Source organism: Manihot esculenta, chromosome 6, assembly GCF_001659605.2.
Source record: "Manihot esculenta cultivar AM560-2 chromosome 6, M.esculenta_v8, whole genome shotgun sequence".
Lineage (NCBI taxonomy): Eukaryota > Viridiplantae > Streptophyta > Magnoliopsida > Malpighiales > Euphorbiaceae > Manihot > Manihot esculenta.
The window spans coordinates 16,074,452-16,094,927 of record NC_035166.2 but is presented as its reverse complement, the minus strand read 5'-3'; the positions used below and the strand labels follow the sequence as shown (position 1 = coordinate 16,094,927).

Genomic DNA, 20,476 nt, shown 5'->3' with positions numbered 1-20,476 from the left:
AATACTCGTGACTTAAGCCGTCAGATTACATATGATTGCTTTCTTGATTAACACTAATTAACCATCTTCTTAAAAATCTTAACAAATATATATATATATAAAATTACAAAATGGAAGGGCAGAAGATTCCAAACCCCAATCTTTTACATTCTTCAAAAGGGACACGAAACGAACCCACTCTTTCAAATCCCTTTTCAAAACATTCCGTTATAAACAAACAGCCCCCTCTTTTCACGCCCCACAAGCCTCACTGTACACTTCTCCTTTCACTCTCTGTTACGCAGCTTCAAATGACCCAATTGCCCTTCTTTTCTCCCTTTTATTACTTTCAGAATCGTTGCTTTCCTTGCATTGTTGGCTGGAATCTCTGAAACCCACAAGAATTTGAGCATTCAATGGAATTCGAATCTGGAATGTGGGCCTTTCATGAGCAAGAGCTTGTTGGTGTATCATTCAGTTTCATCTCCTCGTTCCCTTTTAAGGCGCTTATTTGATTCTCCCTCCTTGTAGTGGAAGTGCTTATGAGGAATTCAATTTCTCTTCTGGGTTTTTTTTGTTTCAGTAGTATCCATTCATTTTTATCAATTTTTTTCCCATGTAGTTTATTTCATTTATTTTTGGTTGCTGATTGTGTATTCAGTTTGGTATGAGAGATTGATACGAGGGGGTAGGAGTAGCTTAGAGCTGAAATTCTTGTCTTAAGTTCTTTAGAGAATTGAATTTTATTTTTGGGTTTTGAATTTGAAGAGCATTAGTGGAGTGGAGGATATTGCATTTAAGAGATTTTTCATTTTCGAATTGGAAGTTTCAGTGGGTTAGCTTTTCTGTGTGTGAGCATGTCTGGTGGTTCGCCTGTTGGAGGTGGATATATGAGGCAGAGGCATAGCCAAGGCTATGCCTCTGGTGGTGATGATCTCGAGGATGATGCATGCTCAAGGCCACAGCCGTTTACTCCGCCTAGCCCCCGAGTTCGATCATGGGTTGAGATTGTGGAGAATGTGCTTTGGATTGCTTCTGCAATTTTCATCGTTTACTTTGGTGATAGACACTCCAATTTAATTTGTCTCCTGTGGCATGATGAACGAATAAGAAGGTAAATAATTCAGTTACTTACCAGTCACTTTGTGCATGGAATTTTTTTTTTCTTTTTTTTGAAACAAGATGCGTCTTCTGTTTTTTAATGCTTTATAGAGGGGAAATCTATGATTACTTTGTTCTTAGCGAAATTAAAAAATTTACTTTTTAGATAACTATCATTGGTTGAATTAACAATGGTCCGTTTGATGATAGAAACAATAAAGCGTGAACAAATTAAATAAAAAACAAATTAAGCATGAAGAAACTTAGATGGAGTATTGAATAAAATTTAAGACTTGTATAATTGTGATGATAACATTATCAGATTTTTGACATTGAACTGTTTTAACTTTTTGTATTGTTGCCCTGCCTCAGTCAAGTTGTAAGGAAAACTGTGTCAAGAGAATTGAAAATTTATCTGAATATGCCATAAACGTAAATTTTACTTGAAACAATTCAAAATAATGAAGACGTTTTTCTTTCTACCTCTAAAAGCTAGTCCCAGTAAAGTACTGTTGAAGGTTTTTCTAAGGTTTATTACTTACCAAGAGGGAGATATTTATTTGTGTTAGTTGCAGGTGCATTTGTGTATCAGATCCATCTTTTACTTAGTGAAGTCAAGCTGTACATGCATCAAAGCTTTCATTATCTTTTTATTACAAGGTCCATTTAAGTGGAAAGTTCTTTTTAATATGGATAAGCCAGATGCAAGGGTTACATTTAAATACAGCCCATATAGTGATGCTTGTCCATGGTACTGTCAATTTCAAAAGAAAAAATATATGGTACTGTCAATGAGAGACATGATTTTAAATTGCTTCAATGTTATTTTTTCATGGAAACAAGCAGTAACGGTCTAAACAGTGCTCTGTTGGTGTTGGCTTGTGGGGACTTTTTTGTTTTCTTTCTTTCCCCATTTTTTATGACTGACATGTTTGATACTTGGATCTAATAGACAGATTGGTAAGAATTTTACTGAAGGGCTGCTAACACTTCTGATTAATTGCAGTGATCTTTATCCAAAATAAAAACTTCTTACTTTAATATGATTTTTTTATAATACTTTTGACTAAAATTATGAGGTGTTTTGTTCTTAAGTTTTAATTTTACAAGTAAAAAAACTATCTAAAATTAATAAATATTGAGACATTTATCCACCTCAAACTTCAACAAACATTTCTAAGAAATGGCCATATGAGTGAAGTGGACTCAAGGGAAACGGAGTTTAAAGTGTTGTGTCTTTGGAGTTGATATAAGGTTTTGTTAAGAAGTATAACATGATGTTTCTGGATCAAACCCTGAATTTCTTCCAAGAATATTGAGGGTCACAAAAATTATGATGCATCCCTTTTGTCTCAAATTAATTTGCTTCATAAATCAGCTACTCATTTATTAATTTATATATTTTTTGCCCAATGAATTCATAAACATGATTTTATTTCAAAACTATATTGCTAGTGGTAGCAACCTTGCTTTGCTCTGTGTACGAATTTCTCTATTCATTCTCAATCGTTTTGCCCATCTTCAGATCATAATTTTACATATCTTAGGTACGTACTTAATTTATCTGTCTTTTGATGTTCTAGAAGACACTTCATTTGTTGTATGACGGAAGAACTTCTAATGAAATGTGATACTTTATGATCATATTAGTTGTCTAGAGTGTAATTTAACATGATTATGTTGCCATGTTAGAATACATCTGTCTGTGTGGTACAGCAAGATTTTTTGTGTTCATACTTGTTTCCTTTTTGTTACATAGTGGATTATCATGGATATGTCAATGAGCTGTGAATTTATGTTCTCTAATCTTCCAAAATTTTCCGTGCAGATTGCCCTTATATCTTGGGATGATAGGCGCTGGGCTGAATGTTGTCATATTCTTATATACAAGTATGTTTGCGTGGAGTGTCAGGAGGTTTGATGAAAAATGGGAGCTATCAAGTATATCTGCTTTGCCATTTGTTACCCTATTGGGACTTGTCTCTTTTTGCTTGTAAGACCTAACTGTCATGTCATTTTCTGTTCCAATTACATTATTTGTGTGGCTTCTATATTTGGACCGATCCTGATTCTGAACCTATTTTAACTCTTTTTCATGTAGGTTTGCCTTTGCTTTATGGCCGATATGGAGTTTCTTGACCCTTCCTCTTCTGGTAAATCTTAGAACCTTTGTTTTGTTCCTTGGTAAATCTTAGAACCTTTGTTTTGTTCCTTATTATCTGTACTAGAATTTAATTGTATAGATTGCATAATCCACTTTTATTTGCTGCAGTTCACACTCTTTATGGCTTGCATGGTTATCATTCCCCATATTATGATTGTGACATTCAGGCAGCAAAACGATACATTCCGTATAGATTAAGAAGTTCCAAGCAATGGGCTACTGACTTAGATGAAGATTTTCTAACTGGAATACGCTGTTGATGCATATGACGGCATTGGGTATGTATCATGCAATTCTTCACCTCTGTTGCCATCCTGATGCTAACAGCAACAGCTGATTGCTGTTCAATCGGTCAGTATTCATACCTCGGGCATTTCCCAACTTGCTGCGCCTTTTATGCCCCTCGGATTGTATCATTGTGATAACAAGAACTAACAATCATTTATCAATCAGATTCACTTGAGGTGTCAATAGTTGCGGATACATTGAGTAGTCTCCCTTGGTGTGCCAAATTTTTTGTCATCCAATGTTAGCCTTGGTCTGGAAACCTGTTCATCTTTGGTTTAAGGTGGTGTTGTGTGAGTTTATAGTGGCAAGGTTGAATGTTAATACCATTTTAGACTGTTAGAATCATATGTAGCTTCTAGTTTCACTTTGGCTTGTTACAGGGTTGGGATTAAATGCTTTTGTATATGTTTTCATCCTCCTTTAAACTCATTTCTTTAAACCAAACATGCTTATATCCTACATGATTGAGATTGGGCTTAAAAGAATGCTTTCTGAAGAAGCAGTCGTTTATGTAATGTTAGAAAAAGCTGAGACAGCAATTTGTTTATTCGGAAACTCGTTATGACTCCAGCAATTCCAAAACCATACATTATTTTATGTCATTGATTTTTGAGGTATTTCATTTATCCTGCTTATGTGATATAGCTGTAAGCCTTGCAATTACAGCAGAAAAGATAATTAGGTGAGATAGAAGGCTCAATGAAATATTATTTTACGATGAAATTGTTATTTAGTCCCTAAATTTTCATTATTATTCATACTTGGGTCGCTATATTTTGAAAGTTAAATTATTTACTCTTTTAGATTTGGCTCTGTTACTCATTTGGATCTTCCCATCAGTCTTCCCCCTTAGTATTTGGAGAAGAATTACTATTTAATTTTTATATTTTATAATTATTTACAGTTCCATCATTCAATTTTGCAATTAGTTCTAATTTCATCATCCAATTTTATCTATTTACCAATAAATACTAAAAGCAAGTCTTCCCTTTTTTTTTTTTTTTTTCAAAGAGTTTTCCCTGTTTATCAATAAAGCCCATGAAAGTCTTCTTGAACTTCACATTTGAATTCCTACTTTTCATAAGTTCAATATTTTGAAATTTGTTTTAGGTACTAAAGTAATGTAATTGATCTTTTAATAGAATGATTAAAGTAATTAATATAGAAATTTACAAAAGAATTTTAGGAAAATTTTCTATAATTTGTCATAAATTTAGGAAGACACCAATTGCTTACATGTTTGATGATGATTTCTATTTGGGGGGTAAACAAAGTAGGGAAAGTTAATGTGTGAAGCCCACTGGAATGTCTTTCTGAGTCCCCACAAAGACCTAAATCATGCCTTGTCCCCCAAGCCTGAAAAAACATCCTTCAATACTTCCTCTCCAAAAAGGGAAAGTAACCTTTTGATTCTAACCTTAATACTTTGATTTATTCTTGTGTTTGCATCACATTCTCACATCACACAATAAAATTCTCCTATGAAAAAAGATAAAAAAAAAAAAAAAAAAACAAACTGTTCAAGATAACCAAAGTGCCCCCATAAAAGCATCATCTTTTTCAGCGCAAATGGGGCATAAAGCTATTGAGATGCAAAAGAATTCAATCATAAATCACATACCTTCCATTTTGTCCAATGCTTGATTTTGAGTTTATAGATAAAATTCGACCGTTAATATGATTTTAATTTTGATAAAGTTGTATATAAACTCTATATTTACACATTCTACAATCGATTTGAGATTTCAAATGATCTATTCACGAGACACACTTCGAAGTAATCTCAACTTAAAATTCATGCACTCTTCGATTTATTTTTTTTTTCTGAGATAAACACACAAAATCGAAAGCGTTCAAAAGAATTTCAACTTAAAATACATACTTTCTTCGATTTTTTTTTCCTGGAATAAATAGGCAAAATCAAAAGTCTGAAATATGATATAAATATACTAGCTGTTTCAATGAATGTAATGGCCTTATACTAGTTTGGTATCTTTTACTTTTGATGGCCCTATGAGCAAAAGTTCAACTGGAATAGACAAACTTAGTAGTTAATTTTATAAACATCAATCACTTCAATTCCATTATCTTTCATGGGTTATGGGTCTTTTTTTTCTTTCTCTCACTTCAAAGGCCTATGATTTTCCACCACTAATGATTTCTTTATCTTCTTTTCCATGGTGGGAATATTTTTGTTTATTTCTTTTTAATTTTCTTCACTGGAATCACATGAGAGCTAAGGTCAAGCCTTTCAGGTAAACAGGCATTAAAAATTACAGCAAAGAATCAAGGAATTTTACACTAACATGATGATGAACAGCTCACTCTCAAAGATTAAATGCTACTTTTTCAAGTTCTTGTTGATGGGTATTTTTTTTTTCTTCTTTATGTAGCTTGTGTGGAAGAAATGGTGTGTCCATTTATATGACTACATCTGAACTGTTGGCCTAATTGGACTTTCTAAAATCAAAACAAAGAAAGAAAAATTGAACAAAAATATTGAGAAATAAAGAAAAATTGTAGCCAAGCAATGGAGTATTATCAGTCAAATGGTTAGGAAGAAACCCACAAATCTACAAGAGAAAATTCACTTGTCAAACAATGGATGCTTGTGAATACGTCTTCCTTGTGAGAATTGAACGCAGTACATAGGGGTAGGGATGGTGAAATTTCCTGTATACTAGTGTGAAGGTGTGGCCAATTTCTAAAGGAAACTCCCACCTTAAAATTTCCTTTCAGTGCAACAATTTTGAAACTCAGTTTTCCAACAACAAAGTTAAGTTGATGAGAGAAATAAGTAAAGTAAAAGCCATAAATCAATCACTGCAGCCTATCCCATCTTTCCCAAACACAGCCTACAAAAAGGATTTCCCCTTTTTTTAGGTGATATGATTAATAACTAATGGTCGTGGCAGATGTGGAACATCCAATGAGAGACTAACTTTTCTATTATGCCCATAAAAGAATAAAGGAAAACAAAAACATCAACACCACAATTACTATCAAACTTTGACCCACTTACACAAAGTACCCACCAAAAGAAAAACATATATATTGAAAAAAATTAATGATAAATTATAATATAATCTTAAAAATTTTATATTATTAATAAAAAAAAAATATTTACGGTAAACTATAATGTGTTTTCTAGTTATAGAAACTTCTTAAAGCATTTCTAAGAAAGTTTTCAGCACTACATAAATATTTTTAATGTTGAATTTGTTAGTGATTTCATACTTTTTTTTTTTTTAAAATAGGGGTTGGAGGAGTCGAACTTTAGACCTTTCAAGGTTACAGGATGCACTTTCCACCAGGCTAAGTCTTGGAGTGCAGTGATTTCATACTTTTATTATTTATAATTTCTTTATCGATTTTCATATTCATCTTTTAGTCATTTTTATGAAATAAAAATTTTAAAACGTGTTCATTTTTCAAGTATATTATTTTATTCTTTAATATAATTATTAAAATATTATTTCGTTCATTCCATAAATTTTTTTCACTTTTATTTTTTTATATATAAAAAAATATAAATATTTTTATTAACTTTTCAATTATATTTATTCTAAACTCCGTTATAATAATCGATTTATATGTTATTGTAATAATTAAATAAAAAAATATAAATAAAAATTTATGAAACTGATAGAATATTTTATTCATAACATTACATTGAAATTAAAAATTATTTCAATTGATCTAGATTTATTCAATTTATTTAATAATTTTTAACTAAATTATTATATATTAATATTAATTTTACTATCTATTCTCAAGCCTGTGGGGTTCTACAATAAGTGATATCTACTATAGTAAAAGAAAAAATTTATAGGAAATAATGTTAATGTAATTTACAAATTCTCACAACATTTATTTTTTATTATTTTAACCCCAAACATCAGAACTTGTGCAAATATTATTAATAGTTTAAAATTGAAAAAAAGGTAAAGAAGATGGAAATGATGGGTGTTGTTATCACAGTGCAATCACAATGAAGATGTAGAAGCCATGGCCCAGAAAGATCATCACCAGAGAATCTCATAGGACCAAAAATTTTCCAATTATATTTCTCTTATATTTCCTAAATAAGTTATTTTTATTATTTGGTTGTTAATATTAAAAATAAAACATAATTAAATTTATGTTTAAAAAGTTTTATAATATTAAGTAGCTGTTCAAAATTTAGAAAAACAACTTTTCATGGAAACATATGAAGAAATGGTTTAAAAATTAAAACATATTAAAAAAAAATAAATGCTGTCTAAATTATAGAATAATTATTTCGCATAATTAATTAGCCTAAAAATGATGATAATATATTTATATATAAGGTTTATTATAAAATAGGTACAATAAAGAAGTATTTTAAATTAATGATAATAATGAATATTTATAAAAATATATAAAATAAAATAATTTTATTCAAACAAAGTCATTTTTTTAAATAAAATTAAAATAATCGACTATATATATATATATATCTATATAGTTTTGCCCTTTGTTAAAAGGGAAGTGATGTTATTTCAAAAAAATAAATTAAAAAAAAAAAAAAAAAAAAAAACAGTGATGACAGAAGCCATATGCCAAAGTCTCAAGCTAAAAAGCCAACACCTATCTTCCAATTCCATTTTGTAGTGATTTGTTGGTTTCTCCTATAAAACAACCACCCAAGTGTCATCATTCCTTTCTTCTCTTCTCCTGTAATGGTTTAGGTTTGCTTTTTAGTTTTCACCCTTTCTCTCTCGGTGAGCGACACACACTCTTTTGCTTGGTAGGTTGTGCCGTTGAGGTAAATGGGCCCTAAACTCCACTCAAGATTTAATGTTTGAAAAGGAGGCTCTCTATCTCCTCCTCCTCTTGCTGCCTGTGCTCCCTTTGCCCCCATTTTCATGCTTTTGGGGTTCTTTTATCAGAAGATAAGATTTGGGTTTCCTTTTTCTGCTCTTCATGAAGCTCATCAAAGATGATTCCATGAGGTTTTCCTTTCTGGGTTCTTGATTTTTGAGATGGGTTTTGAGGATAATTTAATGATGGTTTGGCTTCGTGGGATTTGGCATCACGAATTAGCCAGTTTTTAAGATGGTTGACTCCTAGTTATCTTGAGCTGGATTATTTACTTTGAAGGTGGAATTTGGAAGCTTGAGAAGTTCTCTCCCCTGAAATTCAATTGCTTTGACACATTTGTGAAAAAAGTTGTTTATTGAAGGTGGCTTCTAGATGTGGGCAGGTGATGCTGATCAGGCGTGTGCATTTGGGATTTGCTTGTTTCTAATGCAGGGGATACACAATTGAGAAACAAGTTCTTCGATTTTGGATTTGGGGTTTCTATCAATCAGGTGTTGGCTAATCCTTGAAGTGGAAACTATGGACAGAGCAATTCAACCGCCTCTGGTAAATTGTTTGTCCAATCTTGGGCTGTGTTTCTGCTTTACTTATTAAATGATATATGCTTTTAGGTATCCAATGTTAATGCTGAATTAGGTCTGTCCTTTTCATTTTGAATTTGTTGCTGTGTTTGTTTGTCGTCTTCTTTTTTAAATTTGAATCATTTCATGAAATTTTAAGCTCTTTCTCCAGGCTCTTAGTTAGCAACTTCAGTATTTAGTGATTGAAGCTATTAGAGTCTTGAACATTTTTCAGTATTTAGCAAATTTTTCCTGTTATTTTTCATTTTATTGCTTGTTTTTGTGGTCCAAGGATCCTTGGCTGAGGTCTTGTGGAGGCCATAGATCTCTTGCCACTGAAAAATAATATTTTATCCTTTTCAGGTAATAATAACAAAGCTTTTTTCAGAATAAAATACTAATAAATAGCAGCAGAATGAAGTGTATTAAGAAATGATTACTAGTAGACTAAAATGTATTAATTTTTCTTTAGTCATCATAACATTTTTCCCAGAGATTTCAAAGGCAAATGATTCTGTAATTCCACTTTTTTTATCTTTATTTCTTATATTGGTATAAACTTAAGGCATTGAATGAAATAAATAAATAAAGCAAAGAATTCAAATTGCATGATAAGTGGAGTTTTGGAATCCTGCTGAAGTCATGGCCTATTTATGCATCTAATGCTATATATTTGGTTTTTTACAGTAGAATCATACTTCATCTATGGAAATGATTCTAAGTCTGAGTTGACACCTTATTACTTGCATGTTAATGCCCCTCATATGCAGGATTTAGATTACTGACAAGCTATGATGAATTGTTCTATATTATCTAGATCACAAAGGGAAAGAGTGATATCTGTACCTTTCTTGAAATTCATTATTCTAAATTTTAGTGAACAAACTTGAGTTTAAGGGAAATGTTGCTTTTGCGGAGCATTTTCCTGATGTAGAAATAATAGTTATGTTAGCAATAGCATTCAATATATGTTTCTTTTCCTATTATTAAAATTTCAAATGGAAAGATCATTGCATGTGTAAATTAGTTTTTTTTTTTTTTGAAATGGGCATGTGTAAATTAGTTATATTTTTTTTCTGGTTTTCAGCATAAAATGCTGAGTAGGACATGCTGGAAAAATGGTAGCCTGAAAGAACATAAATGAACTATTCTTTATATATATTTGTAGGTTGATACCACAGCTTGTCTATGTAGAGTAGATGCAGGCCTAAAAACAGTTGCCACTGCAAAAAAATATGTCCCTGGATCTAAGCTCTGCCTTCAACCAGACATTAAACCATCCATTCATCCTACTAGAAGTAAGCCATCACGTGGTGACAGGAGCCGGAACCAATATCCTCTGCTTCCGGGACTTCCTGATGATCTTGCTATTGCTTGCCTGATCCGGGTCCCGAGGGTAGAGCACCGTAAGCTACGGCTAGTGTGCAAAAGATGGTATCGTCTTTTGGCTGGAAACTTCTTCTACTCACTTCGGAAAAGCCTTGGAATTGCTGAAGAATGGATATATGTCATCAAGAGAGACCGAGATGGAAAAATCTCATGGCATGCATTTGACCCAATATACCAACTCTGGCAGCCCCTTCCTCCTGTCCCAAAGGAATATTCTGAAGTCCTTGGATTTGGTTGTGCTGTCCTCAGTGGCTGTCACCTCTATTTGTTTGGTGGTAAAGACCCTCTTAAGGGATCAATGAGAAGAGTCATATTTTATAGTGCTAGGACAAATAAGTGGCATCGTGCCCCAGACATGCTTCGTCGACGGCATTTTTTTGGTTCATGTGTGATGAACAACTGTTTGTATGTAGCTGGTGGGGAAAATGATGGGGGGCATCGATCCTTAAGATCAGCAGAAGTTTATGATCCTAACAAGAATAGATGGTCCTTCATTTCAGACATGAGCACAGCAATGGTGCCTTTTATTGGAGTTGTTTATGAGGGAAAGTGGTTCCTGAAGGGGCTGGGATCTCGCCGGCAGGTTCTAAGCGAAGTCTACCAACCAGAAACTGATAGCTGGTACCCTATTTATGATGGCATGGTTGCAGGCTGGAGAAACCCAAGTGCTTCCTTAAACGGACACCTCTATGCTTTGGACTGTAAGGATGGCTGCCAGCTTAGAGTTTATGATGATGCGACTGACTCTTGGAGCAAGCATATTGACAGCAAGATGCATTTGGGGAATTCTCGTGCGTTGGAGGCAGCTGCACTTGTTCCACTTCATGGAAAACTCTGCATCATCAGGAATAATATGAGCATATCTTTGGTTGATGTGTCAAAATCCGACGATCTAAGGGGTGCTACTGCTGAGCATTTATGGGAAACCCTATCTGGGAAAGGGCAGTTCAAGACTCTGGTCACAAATCTCTGGTCAAGCCTAGCGGGCAGGTACCGACAGAAAAGTCATATAGTTCACTGCCAGGTTCTTCAAGCATAAAGAACCAATCGCGAGTCAAAACCAGTGGTGGTTTCTTTCACTTCTAATATCTCTTGATATGATGTCATATTCATGGAAGGACGATAACGGAGGCTCAAATTTAGCTGGCGAAAGCAGCAGTCGCAGATCCATTTTAGCGAGTTCTTGTTGGAGGATCCCTATACCAGGAGGGGATGCTACATGGGTAAGGATGTTTGTTTTGCTAGAATTTAGTTTTAGAAATATATGTAAAATGCACAGCAGTTACAAGTTAAGAATAGAAGAGCAAATTACCAACTGACTTGGTCTTGTTGTCATAATATGGCGGTAGCATTGCCAGTCAAGTTCATCACGTAACTGATACATAAGCAGGTCAGTTGGTAATTGATCTTTCTCCATCTAATCCAACTGGGGTTTTTGCTATTTTTAGCGCTACAATGTTAGTACATTTTCGATCCATAGCCAATTTCGATTGAGCAATTCAAGTTTTAGGCATTTCTAGGATTGCACTGAAAAGTGAAGAATGCAAGAAGTATTTCAGTGGAAGTTGCAAAAAACCATCATAGCAATGTAAGTTTTAGTCTTATTCTGACAATAGAGCTGCTTGATTAAAGGTGAGTAAATTTCTGAAGTAAACCTCCATAGGATTTTGTTAATTCAATGATTTTAATTTTGTTAATTTTAATAATCAAATAAAAAATGAAAATGTATAAATATCAAACTCGATATGATAAATGAAAAATTAAATTGATTCAAGAAAAAAATGAAAAATTAAATTAAATTAAATTTGAAAATCCTAACGTTGAGCTAAGCTAAGCACTCAATTTGAATAAAAACATAATTATAGGGGAAAAAAGATGACGGTACCTAAGTGATGAATATGCTCAGTAAGTAGCATGAAGTTTATAAATTAAAAAAATCTATTAAACGAAAGACCTTTATTGTGAATATTTTTTTTACTGGCTTTCCGCAGGTTAGGACTGCGATCCCCGTCCCGGGAGTTATAATCAGGCACTACAAAAATTGAAACAGATTCTCGTTTGCGTTTTAGAATGGATACGAATCCCCATTGAGAACTAAGCATTGGAATCCTTTCACATGATTCCTAATTCAATATATGTCGTTTTAAATTTTCTTTGAACTAGACAGCTACCAAAGAATATTATACAATACAAGAATATCATATGTAACATGGACTTAACAAGCCTTCCCTACAAATTCTTAGAATACAAATGGGTGAAAACTATCCTCATCCGAATCTTGAAAGGTAAGAACGTGCCAGTGAACAACTCTTTTCCTTCTGCTTTTTGTATTCATTGTATCGCATGAAGAAATAGCACAGATAATCAAAATCAATCGGAGACATCTTTGCCTGTAAAAAAAGATATGAATCCATCATCATTCCTATAGTTTAATGAGCTTGACTTGTATATCTGATTAGTGGTAGTTAACTACCTGGATTAATGCCCACAAGGCCCAAAATAAGTGTGAAGCTAAGGTGAAAGTATTTGTCTCAATATGCAGAGCTTCAAGGTCCTTGTCAGATACCTGTTGAAAAAATAAATTAATAAAATAGATAAAAATGAAAACCAAGAGAATGAACGTAATATAACTATCCAGAACCTCACAGGGAGTAACTGAGAACTGCCTAGAAAGATATCTGGCGCGAAATAGAAGCTAAAGGTACACAACTCAAACTAATCAAAATAAACGTCCAAAACTAACACATCGGCCAAATTACTTGAAACTGCAAAGGTCAGAGTCCCTATCCATCTAAAATTTGCAAACAGAAACGCCTGTTGATAAGCTTTAATCACCAAAATTGAATGCGAGCAGCAACAAACCTCCGTTCATGGATAATAAAATTAAATAAATAAACTTGCACCACTTATCTTTCCCAACTTTTTTTTCTTAATGTGCATATGGGGACAAAAAGTCTTCAAATTTGCTTTAAAGCCTTGTCATGATTGTCTTTCAATATTTCTAAGCCAAATTTACAAGAAATACAACACATCATACTCATTCAAATTAGGGGTAAGATGCTTCAATTAAAATATATTCAAACTATAATCCATTTACAAACCCATGACAAAAAGAATTTGGAGCCACGAGAATACCTCATGCGGTTTGTCAGGTTGTAAATAATGCCTGAAGAAATGATATTGTTCATCCTTACTTGGGTATCTACATTAATGCAGTTGAACAATCAACAGAAATAAATAGAAAATGGAGAGATAAAAAAAACATTAGAGTAAGTTTCTCCACATACAAGCTGTAGTCACAATCATAACCAGCATACTCATTGAAGTGATTTCCAATGTCATAACCTCTGTAACTGTATGATCCGTACTCAAAATCAATGAAGTAGAGTTTATCTGGATATTCAGGAGAAAAATGAAAAGGTTAATATGGAAAACAACTATCAACAGTACATGATAAAGCATTTTTTCAGCAATACATTATTTCCTCTGAAAGTTGGGCATCATTCAGGAACCAATCAACAATAATTTCAGCATCTCTGTGGTCATCATTTTAGAAATATTATGAGCTATAATGATGGAAAAGCACCAAAAGCATATTAGTATTATCATAGATACCATTGAGCAACAGAAAGATCAAAGTAACCTCCAAGATAGATCAGAAAGAACTTCTCATGTTCGCCATCAATTGACCAAAACAGTTCAACTGAGAAAATTGCATTTACCATAAAACAGATTTTTAGCATAGATAAGTGCACAATGCAGATAACCTCTACATATCTGTTATCTCAAATCATATCCTTCTTCATATGTCATACCTACTCATACTTGACATAGCTTATATAGGAACAGCAGGCTGAAAATCCATTGACCATGGCCATGCATCAATACTCTAATACTTAACCATGTGGGAAAAAAGAATATATTAAAAAACAGGGATAATAGACCTTCATCTTCATTAAGCATCAGATTCCCTGAAAGCAAGTCATTGTGCGAAAAAACCACAGGAGCATTAAGCTTGTCTGTCAATTCCTGTTCAATTATCAGGAAAATTACCACCATGAATAGAAATGAAGCTCTTAAAACCTAACAGATATTCAACCAAAATCAGCATATGATAATGGACAACTAAGAAGGATTTCTACATATAATGTTAAAACTTCATCCACCACCACAGACTCAATTTTATGAATGCCAACAATATATTGATCCCACTAATAACTATTCCCACCTAAGAAAAAGAAGAGAGCAAGAGAAGGCTATGGACTAAGGGCATAAATTACAAATTGTGAGCTTGAATGAACACACATTCTGCCTCACATTTGACGGCATCCATTATTTTGCAATGTTCCATCAACATAAATAAATATCATTAGAAGTTTGAGATGAACCATCTAATATTCCAAAAAACAAATTAATGTGTTTGACATTTAAGAAAATTTTCAACTTGATGTTTGTTAGACATTCTGGTTTCACATCCTAATTCAGTCAGTCCAGGAAATGTCAAGCAGAACAACTTCACCAGTTATCAAGGGCATACTAGTTTGCATTGTGCTATTGTGCATTAAATGCGTAGTATGCTTAACTTTTCAGCAAACTAATCATTTGGCACTAAGGAAAACTTTAACTGCTCAAAAAGCAGCAGCCTTGCAATTATAACAAATCTATAAATCTGACAATATACAAGTGGTTTCCTGACAGACAGAGGTAAAGGGGGCTCTATTAAACCCCAAACCTTCATAAGAGAACCACGAGACACCAATTACAATCAAGACAGAATAATAGAACATATATATTACCTTGATTTCAAGTACTTCATTGTAAACTTCCCTGAATGAAATTGTCTCATATTTCCTTTGCTTCTCAATATCTTCAAATTGAAGAATGGATGCTGTGACAAAATGTGGTGGCTCAAATAAGAAAATTGAGCAATAGTTATATGGGATATGCAATAGTCAAACTGCTCAAAGTTGAAAACAAATGTTGCTAACTCATTTCTACAAATATGAAACACAAGATAAAGCTAGACAAGTAAGGAAAAACACACCATTGTCATAAAACTTGAAGAGGTCATTCCACAACTGAGGTTCTTTAGAGCCTGGAATTTCTACGGCGTGGAATTTACAAAGTTGCTTGGCAATTTCAGCAGCCAGCTTTGGCTTTCTCATATCTGCCACAGAAGAACAGCCAGTTAATGTAAACATAAGGGAAAAGAGAGGCAAGGAGACAACAAGGGGTTTCAACTTTCAAATCACATAATTGCATAGGTTTCAGGTTGCAAAGAACCTCCACTGGCACTCTCACTTTATCAAATACTGGAAATAGAGGAACTTCTAATGGGAAAAAGGGATATGAATGCAACAACACAAAGTCAAAGGTTCTAGTTATAGTGTTCAATCAACATATTAAATTAAAGAAGTAAACTATATATGCCATTCAAAAAACATTCATTGCATAAAAGATTTTTGAGATGCCACTAAATAAAATCCAGTTTTCTAACCAAAATTTTAAAATAAATGCTGTTGTGGCTATTACACTCCAACAAACTTGACCAAAACTTCATTATTAACTTTTTGTTTCACAAAAAAAAGGCTCAAAATCCTAACTAATTAATAGTTTTTGGATATCATAGCAGCCCACTGAAAAAAATTGCAAATATGTAATTTAGTTTGAAAGCAGTTTAGCTGCCAGCTAGTCAGCTACAAGTATAATAGACATCCTATTCAACACTTGGATTCTTAACTACTTTAGCACTTGGCATTCCCTAATAAATTAGATGATCAAGTCAACGGAGTACTATATCTGATGTGCCCACAAAATTGGATGGTATCAATGGTTCATCCTCAAAAGCTCCCTTCTATTAACTGTACTATGACATGCAACTCTCCCATGCTTACCTGCTGGAGTTAGTGTCCGTGCATTGATAAATGATTGCACCATGCCATTTCCAAATACACCAAGCAACTTAGCTCCAAATCCTGCAGCTGAGAGGTATTTGATAGCCTGAACAGAATATGTGATTAGCAAATACAACATAATAAATAGTGTTGTAAAAAGTATAACATATCAAATATATTAATAGTAGCTTGCTTCAGATAGAAAGAAATTTCTGTAATGATGATGAACTTAGAAAATATGGTTTTAAACTTCCTCACAGTTGCAAAGCTTCTAACCATTTTCCAGGTACCTCAAGATATGACTATATATATATGTTTGTGTGGAGATACTATATTAATAATTACAACATATTCATTCCTTTGACCAATTAAAATTGTTCCCAAAAAGACTGAAAGCAAGCCAGAAAAATAGATTATTGAATTTTCAGAAATATAAGAGGATTTACAGCATGGTCTGATAAGAGTAGCTGAATCTTTCCGAAATAGATTAGACGCCCAAACTTACTCAGTTACTTGACTGGACAAACACCATTAGAGAAATGACTCTAATAGCAAGTACAATAGTCTATGGTAGAAAAATTTAATACATCTCGTGAAATTCATTAAATTTCGACACTGCAAGTAATGCTGAAAAATTTTCTCCTTCAATTATCCAATTAACGGACATTGAAACCCAAAATATTCGATTGCATCATAAGAAAAGAAACCTAGGATCTTTAGTCTTTAGGAAATCACCTGCAACTCCCGCTCTCGATTGATAACATAATCAGTGTTAGGACCATATAATCTGACAGTTACAGGGACTTCGTTTCCACTTTCTTCCTTTACAGATACCTTGAGCACTGAGGACCAAGCAATAAAGGCTTATAAGACCACTGGTAAGAGACTAACGTGCTTTTACAGGCGGTTTTCATTCCAAAAATTAGCGTAGGGAAAATTCTACGACTACATTGAGCTGAATGATTTCTTGAAATTTAATGTTGAAAATAGCCACAAAAAAAAAAAAATCCAAACACTCACATAGATTTGTAATACCGCCAGAAACCGTCTCAATTAAGAAGCGAGAATCATCCAATCCGGACCATTTCTTGAACAGATCCTTGCACAACTCTCTGTTAAAACACAATTACGCCAATAATTTCATTATTCACCTAGTTTACACTTGTTTTCCAAGATTTAAAAGACACTAAAGAAATGAAATCTTGATTAAGTCCACATATTTTCTCGACAACCAAACATCAAGCATAGCTATCAGTTGTAGTAGTAATGTGAATTTAAAAACCTAACCTAGAGAAGTAAATGAAAGGAAAAACATTCAATTGACAGCGCCAAAGAAATCCATTTGTAATGGAAAGAGAGAGAAGCAAAAAGAAATGAAGAAGGAACGAACATGAGACGAGGTGACATATGATTATCAGAAAGTGAAAGAGAGGTATCGACGGTGAGCTGCGAAGAATGAATCTCAGAGCTGGAACAGTCTCTAGCTTCCTGTGCGACCTCCATAGCGTCCCAGATCTTTTGCACTGCTACCATTTTCGTGCTCTTTTTATGAGATTAAATTTCAAACTACGACTTTTAGGGGGTTCCAGGTAAACCGGGAATCTGGGAAACAAATTTCTCTATAGAAATTATCGTCTGCTGTAGAGTGGAGCGGTTTCCAATGTGCCTTGCGTGCAAGCTATCTTTTATCTTGCGCTGCTTTTATGCTATTACTGCCGGTCATGCTTTTATTTATTTATTTATTCACTTTTTTTTTTTTTTTAAATTAAGCAGGTCAAGATTTTTTTTGTTAAATTACTATCAAATTCTCAATTTTTTTAAATAAATTAATTCATTTTTATTTAAAAATCACTCCATTAAAATATTTTTAAAATTTAACTCTCTAATTTTTTATTAAAAAATATTAATTATCATAAATTATTTATATTATTTAATACTTATTCTTCTAATAATTTTAATTATATATATTATTTAATTTATATAATTTTAATATTTCTATTATTTAGTTTATCTGAATAAAATTTAATATTTTAATTAAATAATTTTAAAATAAATAAATTTAGTTTATCTGAATAAAATTGAAAGCGTGAGCGTCCATCGTGGGAAATCAATAATATTAATCAGATTTATTGAACCCTTAATATATAATGAAAGTGAAATTTTATATAAAATTTAATATATCATATTATAAATTTATATATATTTAATTTAGATAAATTTTTTTCTAATAATATTACACAGCACGTAACATGATAATATTTTTTTCAGTTTTGTTAAAATCAGTTAAATTTCTATTTAAATCAGATTTAAATAAACTTATAATGTAAAATAATGATAAAATTCATATTAAATTTTATATATTTATATTATAAATTTATCTTAAATTCAATTAAAATAAATTTATCCATTAAAATTATAAATTTTTTTAATAAATCAAGGGGGGCAGTTTATTTAAAATTATTAAAAAATGAATTTTAACTCTAAACTATATAATGTATTTAAATATATTAAATTTTATTATTAAAAAATTAAATAAGAAATAAAAAATAGAATATTACTCACATTTTTAAATTATTTAATTTTTCAATAGTGGTTGAATGATAAATTTAAATTAAAAGTTAAAAGTTAATATTGTTATTTCTACCATATATTTATAGATAAATTTAATTTTTTTGTCGCATTTAAATTATAGGTACTTTTTACGATAAATTTAAAGATAGCATTTAAGTCATTAACATTTAAAAATCCACTTCACTAGGGCCCACATCTTGACACTCATTGGACGACAAATTTAAAAATATCATTTAAGTCATTAACATTTAAAAATCGACTTCATTAGGGCCCACATCTTGACATTCATTGGATGATAAATTTAAAGATAGCATTTAAGTCATTAACATTTAAAAATCGACTTCACTAGGGCTCGCATCTTGACACTCAGTAGACAGTGCAAACTTGACTTGAATGCCTTCAAATTAAATCAGTCTTATGAATCACCCGATTTCCTGTGAATATGAATATTCTAATTAGTCAAAATTACATTTGCAAACAACGAAACTAATAAACAGTATTCAATCTGAAACCTCACAGTAGGCACAAAAGATAAGAACTGAACATGAAAATTCATGAACAGACTACTTATTTTATTTTAATGGTAAAATAGTAATTATATATTATCATCGATACTGTCGTTACAATAATTCTCACCTCCCTTGTAAACCGTGGGATGGTCTACAAGGAGTGAAGGCACAACTTAAGATCTCCGTAGGCCTACGATAGGCAACTGGACCCAGCCTTTACTGGTGGCCAACTAGTCACTCTCCCCTAAAGAGCCTTAGGAACAACTTGACTTGTGACAAGAGGAGAAATCAATATGTCTTAGATGACACACCCCCTAAATAAATAATCTAAAGGGAATTTAAGATATCTGACACGACCCTTTGCTTACTAATATTTTACACTAATTTATCCCAATATTATTTCCTAAAAATTCTACTGTTGGAAACTTACAGTTTTGGTCCCTGGGATTCTAGGACCCTAACACTCTCCTCCACTTAAACGATCGACGTCCTTGTCGACTAAACTTCTCGAAGGTCTTCAATCTTCTGCTTGGACACTTGATTCTTGATAGCACTTGGAGTTGTTATCATAGGTTCTCTTGTATGTTGCTTGCACAAAAAATATGTATTTAATCGTACACTTGGTCTTGGATGCTCTGTCCTTTGGTGTCACATCTTCTGCAAATATATTTGGAGGTTGGTACTTCAATCCTTGTGTGAAATTAAGCAATGAACTTTGTTGACTGTTGGTTCTGAGTGACGACTAAGTTTGTGAAATCCCCATTTCATGATGTTCTCCTCTCATCTACACGCATGGCGCCATAACAAATTTGTCTAGCTGAATTTGACGTTGATTTACCCTGTTTCCTCCTTCACACGTCTTATTATGCCTGTTCCTTAGGTGTTGATCGTCTTTCTTCTTTATATTTGTAATAATCTCATAAGAAATATCATTAGTCTCCTAAGATATATTATTAGTCTCCTAGTAATAATTACTCAAGCATGTTATCCAAAATAAATAGCAACGCTATTTAACTCAATAATAATGAATTGATAAGAGAGACTCCCTTTGTTCTGCCAATGGCAACCCCATAGCCATTGTCTCGAGTTACAAGTATGTTTCTTAATCCTCTTTGACATTCTTTTGTGTTGGCGCCCTTCTTTTTGTCTTCGTTGGTCTCATTGGTGTTATGCCTT

At 32.7% G+C, this 20,476-nt stretch overlaps 3 protein-coding genes across 4 annotated transcripts; 2 read left to right on the top strand and 1 right to left on the bottom strand.

The window, feature by feature from the left end:
- Nucleotides 1–120: 120 nt before the first annotated feature.
- LOC110616779 lies at nucleotides 121–4,134 on the top strand. 2 transcript variants are annotated; one of them, XM_021759266.2, is made up of 4 exons: nucleotides 121–1,093; nucleotides 2,909–3,073; nucleotides 3,182–3,233; nucleotides 3,412–4,134. In XM_021759266.2, exons 1-4 carry the CDS (start codon nucleotides 837–839, stop codon nucleotides 3,502–3,504), a joined length of 567 nt encoding a protein of 188 aa, XP_021614958.1. In that variant the 5' UTR covers nucleotides 121–836; the 3' UTR covers nucleotides 3,505–4,134. The 2 variants fall into 2 exon arrangements, with proteins under 2 accessions (XP_021614958.1, XP_021614959.1); XM_021759267.2 differs by having other exon boundaries at nucleotides 132–1,093; nucleotides 3,353–4,079.
- A 4,011-nt stretch (nucleotides 4,135–8,145) lies between these two features.
- Nucleotides 8,146–11,848, top strand: LOC110617743 (F-box/kelch-repeat protein At1g55270). The gene is made up of 2 exons (XM_021760723.2): nucleotides 8,146–8,923; nucleotides 10,106–11,848. The coding sequence occupies exons 1-2, from the start codon at nucleotides 8,897–8,899 to the stop codon at nucleotides 11,363–11,365; spliced, it is 1,287 nt and encodes a 428-aa protein (XP_021616415.1). The 5' UTR covers nucleotides 8,146–8,896; the 3' UTR covers nucleotides 11,366–11,848.
- A 565-nt stretch (nucleotides 11,849–12,413) lies between these two features.
- LOC110618239 (probable ethanolamine kinase) lies at nucleotides 12,414–17,913 on the bottom strand. Its single transcript, XM_021761371.2, has 11 exons — nucleotides 17,611–17,913; nucleotides 17,241–17,332; nucleotides 16,956–17,062; nucleotides 16,221–16,326; nucleotides 15,371–15,493; nucleotides 15,123–15,214; nucleotides 14,271–14,355; nucleotides 13,614–13,719; nucleotides 13,462–13,528; nucleotides 12,800–12,892; nucleotides 12,414–12,716 (listed from the first exon to the last, which is right to left on the bottom strand). The coding sequence occupies exons 1-11, from the start codon at nucleotides 17,751–17,753 to the stop codon at nucleotides 12,594–12,596; spliced, it is 1,137 nt and encodes a 378-aa protein (XP_021617063.1). The 5' UTR covers nucleotides 17,754–17,913; the 3' UTR covers nucleotides 12,414–12,593.
- Nucleotides 17,914–20,476: the final 2,563 nt, after the last annotated feature.